We start from the raw sequence: 5,955 nt of genomic DNA, 5'->3' as shown, positions 1-5,955 counted from the left end.
CTTCCTTCTAAACTAGGAAGGGCATTATTCCCATAACTCTCATTTCCCTACTTGAGCACGGCCTTTACAACCTCCTGCGTGCAAGAGAAATGTAGACTTGGACATTCAGAGGGTTCGTGGTAGCAATAAAAATGCATAGAAATATCATCTCACGCCTTTAACGGGCCGCTTTCTTTTAGATTCCTACATTAAGTGAGAGGAGGAGTGTCTGCAGAAATGGCAATTCAGGAGCCTTTAGTTAAATTTGAAAATTATATATAGTAGATTAATAATTCATCTGAAAATGCATAGTAAAGTATTTATAAATGATGGGAAGTTTATTCCAACTGAAGAAGAGAATTAAAATAAGGACATCACTGAAAAAAAATTTTAGAGTTACTTTTGGAGAATGGAAGGTGGAGCTGCAGATACTCATCTACCTAGGTAGATGGAGCTGGAATATTATGGATTTAAAAAAGGACTTGCATGAAGATGTCCTCTGAAGTCTTTAGCTCCATAATTATTAAAAACTTCAGGAAGGAGTTTACAATGAAAGCTTTCACCATCATGAAAATCGCAAAGCAGCAACAGGGAATTTCTAAAGGTCCTCCACTAATAAAGGAAAGTGAGTTTAAATTTAGAAAATAAATATTAAAAGAAAGAAAATGAAAATAATTATCATCACCACCAAGCCTATTAAGTAATCACTCAAGAAATTGAGTACACCTGAAAATGGGAGAACGAGGGTTGAATCTTCACCAGATTCAGAGACTAGGGTATCGTTTTATTTTGCGTTGTTCTTAACAAAATAGAGAACTTATCTCTGTCCTCATATTTTTAATTTGTGAAATAGTTTTGTGATGTTTCCATACATAATCATTTATCCTAATAGATACATGCTGCCAACCCCCAAAGCGGTAATTCCATGGATTTTGATGACACACATATATACCAGCCTTTTAGGCAAAATCTTATATTTCTAATTTTTCATTGAGTCCTTTAGTCAGAAAAATAGATAATTTGTCAATATTATACTGGCGTATGTCACAAAGAAAAAGTAATAATGGGAGCATTATACCGCTGTGTGCCACATAAGAACCTAACACCGAAGATTTGGTTGTCACAAAGAGGAAAGGAAGAAAATCATTCAGAAAATTTTTTGCATGGATTGAAAATAATGCAAAAGAAAATAAGTAAAAATAAAGCAAACATCAGCACCCAACACACTTAATAAAAAAGGAAGAAAGAAAGAGAAAAGAAAAGAAGAGAAAAAAGAGAAAAGAAAAAGAAAAAGGTGTATTCATTTAAAGTGCTAGATGCAGAAATAAATTTTTAGAGCTGGCTTGGTAAATTCAATACTGTAAAAAAAAATGTGGTTTATTGGGTGGGCAATGGTAGCACAGTGGCAGATTTCTCGCATGCTAATCTGGAGACCCAGGTTTGATTCCCTTTGCCTGCTCATGTAAAAGAAAAAACCTGTGGTTTCCTTAAAAGGAAAATATAAAGCCAGTGAAAAGTACAACCTGGTTATGCCAATAATGAGAAGAACTAGGAAGCAAGATAATAAGAAATGGCATGAAAGAAGGATGCTTAATATAATAAACATTTACAAAAATAGCAAGGTAAAATAGAATTACAAGTCAGATCTTTAAGAGTGCACTAAATTTGATGTAGCAAACTAAAGCAGTGATAAAAAGACTAATATGAAAAGCTCTCTGAAAATTCAGGAAATGCCAAAAGACCGGTGTAGAAACCATACAGAGTCCAAAATGTGAAAGATTATTATTACCCTTGGAGAAAAAATCATCATAGAAAAGAATAGAAAACACAGATACCTAACAGGAAAAAAAGATTTTTAAAAGTAAAATATAATTGAAGATATAGATATAAAGTTGATAGATACATAGTTACAGAGATAGATGTATACATATAGAAATATTTCAAACTATCAAAAACCATATGTAATAATTATTAAACACAGCAATTAACTTAATTGAAATATTAGATTGAGTTGAAAAGTTAAGTAATATGAAATATCTGTAACCTCATTTAGACACAAACAGCATTACCCTTGTAAATAGAATACGTGCCTTTTGTTTACCATAAACAAACATGAGGGTATTCAGAAAAACTTCTGACAAAGTATATTTAAAAGGGGTGATAAAACAAATACTCAAGCACATTACAAAGATATAATTTTACAGTTGATATTTGTTATTTTCTATAATTCAGCAGTACCATGTACCAGACAGAGCGCTAGGCTTTGTGAATAGAGGGGTGAACAAATTAAGGCCCTATTTTCACAGACCTGATATTCCAATATTTGAAATAGATAATTGATTCCTAGATTAATTGTTATTTCTAACAATTAGAAATAACTAAATAACTGTTAGTCATGGTAAACAGAAAGAGGATAAAGGAGTTGCTATATGAGAAATTAAATTTGAAACCATAAAATGCCATAAATCGCCCTTCGAATATCAAATTAAAGAAATATGCTTTTGATGATGGTGTTGAGATACATGCTGAATAAAAAGGATAACATAAAAAAGAGAGTGGTTTCTCAAGAGAACTAGAACATTAGTGCTTGTTCAGAACATGATATGTGTATTAAAAAGAAAGCAATACCAGAGCACGAAAGGGTACTTGCAAAGAACCACACGAAAGAAAATATGACAAAATATTACAAAATGAATGACAGATCTGCATATATTAAATGGAATATCTCAAAAATCTCAAACATAAGTATTATTTGTGTCCCCTACAATTATACATATAATTTGGATTTTGAAATATTTTAGGATAGTTGTTATTCATTCCCTCGTTTTCCAGATCAAATACTCCCATTGATGTACATAACAGCCCAAATTGCACAGTTATTACCTGCTTAGGGTTTGAATTTTAAAACCTAGAAATGAATTTAAGATTCAGTGTTTACTTAATGTCTGATTGTGGCACAGTCTACCTATATATTTTTAAATAGCTTCTGATGAAAAGAACGACTACCTAAATGAAAAAGGCTTTCATTTGCTTTACAGATGAGTAGAAATTTGAAAGCTTTTTAAGCCTAAACAAGAATACCCTTGGAAATATCATACATGTGACTAAAATATATACCTATTGCTAGAGATTTAAAATACACAGAGTTCAAACATGGTGTATATTCTAGGCACATCTATATACAAAACATATGGAGATATTGGATTTCCAAACCGAATTCCCAGCTGGGTATTTTGAGGTTGGACAAGATAAAAAAATTAAGTTAAAAGAATTGAGTGATTTCAGCAATGGATAAAGAACTATAATAAAAGAAATAAGACTAAAAGACTGCTTCTGATTGACTTTAATTATAATCAACATGCAAAAATATAATAGATGAATATGTTAAAAGGGTGGTTGACATATGTGGCACTTTTCAATAAGCTTTAGTGATACACTTTTATAGAAGCCAAAGCTATTATTTTAAGGTAATAAAAACCTGATTTCTTATTAAATTCTTCACGGCTTGTTTCACTTGTTTATTTCTTAGAGTATATATAAATGGATTTAATACAGGTACAATTGAGGTGCTGAGTAGTGCCACTCCCTTGTTTAAAGATACCCTTTCTTCTGCAGAGGGCTTAATATACATAAAAATGCAACTGCCATAAGAGATAGAAACAACAATCATGTGGGAGGAACAGGTAGAAAATGCCTTATTCCTCTGCTGGGTAGAAGGGATCTTCAGAATTGTTCGTATGATATTTGCATATGAGAGTATCACCAGGGCCAATGTAAGCAGGAGCGTGACAATGGCTAAAATAAAACTTAACAGTTCTATAACATGTGTATCTGTGCAGGAGAGCTTCAGGACAGGGGAATAGTCACAGGCAAAGTGGTCAATAATATTGGCATCACAGAATTCCAACTCCAGGCCCATGATAAGGCCAGGAGAGATGGTTAACAGTCCACTCGCCCAAGAGCTGAGGACCAGCTGGGTGCAGACTCTGCTGCTCATAATGGTGGCATAATGAAGGGGTTTGCAGATGGCCACATAGCGGTCATAGGACATGGCAGCCAACAGGAAAAACTCCGATTCCCCCAAGAAGATGAGAAAAAATAATTGCGTTACACAAGCATCATAGGAAATTGTTTTATCCATAGTCACAATGCTGACCAGGAATCTAGGGATGCAGGCAGATGTCAATGAGATTTCTAATAAGGAGAAATTCCGAAGGAAGAAATACATGGGTGTTTTGAGGTGGGAATCCACCAGGGTGAGCAGGATGATTGTCAGATTTCCAGTGATACTCAGTAAATATGTTAGAAATAGAAAAAGGAAAATTGCAATTTGCCAATTGGGGTCATCTGTCAGTCCAAGTAGAATGAATGTTGTCACCAGTGTATGGTTCTTCATGGCTAAATTCCTTCTGAACTACATCAGATCTGGGGAAAAAATAGATAATTATTTTTTAGCTTAAAAGGCTTCACTGTGCATAGATTTGAAAGTGATTTGAAAGAGCCAAGTAACTCAGTTGAAGCATTTTTCTGTAAAGTTATTTGATTGTCTATGTTTTTTCTTTTTCCATTTGTAAGAAGTGAGAATATTCAGAAATGTTTGGGAATCAAGTGCTTGTCCTCCATCATCAGTGATCCCTTTTCAGGTGCTTTTCCTCCTCTGTTTTTACCCTTTTCACATAGCTGTCAGAATCACAGACCTAATCCTTTATATCTTCTTTATTTGCAACAGAATGAATTTAACATCTTTTTTTATAAGTACCTGAAAGTTTCTCTGATATGGGGTTTGTTTAAAATTATGAATGGTAATTAATGCATCTTTAATGAATCAATAAAAAATTATATTGTTTTTTAAGTTGGCTTGGTTTATTACCTTATTGTTGCAATAATCTCTTGCTCAGTCTCTTTCAGCATAGTATATATATATTGTTAAGTTGCAGACTTTAGGCAGGTAATCAATCCTGATTGTTTTTATTTAGCTCTTAGAAATTTGGCCACATTCTGAGGATACTATTTCTGGAAGGTCTTTGTGTTCTTTAGCGTCAATTTGAACTTTTTTAAATGGAAAGAGCTTTTGTGAATTTTAGCCCAATATGAATTAGAATTAATAGATAAGTTGAAATTTGGCATGAAATATGTATTTATTTTTCTCAAATGTACAATCTCTTTCAACTTTATTATATCAATATAAGAAATAAAATTTCATATCCAGTAATATTTAAGTACACAAGCCTTCCCTAAATATATGTATTAGTCACTATTTTTAATAAAAAGTATTGGGAAATGTTTTTCTTGGTGTTATTTTAAGAGAGAGATTCATAAATCAATCATTCAATGTGCATATTAAATGCTAATCATGGATCACACAAATATATTAATTGATTCTAATTCTCGATTTAATGGCCTTAATCTTATGATCACATTTAAGGAATAGAAAGGATTACATTCTAACTATTTTGTACAAAAACAACAAAATGCTAAAAATACTTACTTTCCATGATCGACACATTGCAAAACTTTTCCTTTGTATTAGTAAACAAAATATAATAGGAATGATATTTCCAATAAAATATTTCTTTCTTTCTAACCTACAATTATTCTTGACCTTCAACTCTCAGCTCCTCATTCATATTAAAATCCAGGAATGCTGAATAAAAATTCAAACCTTAATGAATTTCCATCTCTAATTAGCATACAGTGGTATTTTCAAAAATGTTTTCCTGATTTTCCTACATATAAAACTGAATAGCATCTTCATACAGTATACTTAATTTGTAAAAATTTAATTTCTTGATCTATATTCAAAAAAGTAAGATTTTTTTAATGAAATCTGTCACTGAACTGAGCATTTAATAACTCTCTTTATGATGCAAAGTGTTTTTATTATCTATAGAATGATGGATTTATCTGTTCATTACCAACAGGATATTTATTGAAATCTGGTGTATAGGACCTTGGGAATTCTTGCAGAAAAGATAC

General features: G+C 32.1%; 1 protein-coding gene across 1 annotated transcript; it reads right to left on the bottom strand.

Annotated features, from left to right (window-relative positions):
* Window positions 1–3,436: 3,436 nt before the first annotated feature.
* LOC143690090 (olfactory receptor 6C74-like) lies at window positions 3,437–4,375 on the bottom strand. Its single transcript, XM_077168082.1, has one exon. The coding sequence runs from the start codon at window positions 4,373–4,375 to the stop codon at window positions 3,437–3,439; it is 939 nt and encodes a 312-aa protein (XP_077024197.1).
* Window positions 4,376–5,955: the final 1,580 nt, after the last annotated feature.

The sequence above is a fragment of the Tamandua tetradactyla genome, chromosome 7, assembly GCF_023851605.1.
Source record: "Tamandua tetradactyla isolate mTamTet1 chromosome 7, mTamTet1.pri, whole genome shotgun sequence".
NCBI classification, from domain to species: Eukaryota; Metazoa; Chordata; class Mammalia; order Pilosa; family Myrmecophagidae; genus Tamandua; species Tamandua tetradactyla.
The sequence above is the reverse complement of the archived record's forward strand: the minus strand, read 5'-3'. Positions and strand labels throughout refer to the sequence as shown.

Excerpts from the sequence above, each read along its gene's own strand:
- LOC143690090 (XM_077168082.1), bottom strand. The coding sequence starts at position 4,375 with ATGAAGAACCATACACTGGTGACAACATTCATTCTACTTGGACTGACA.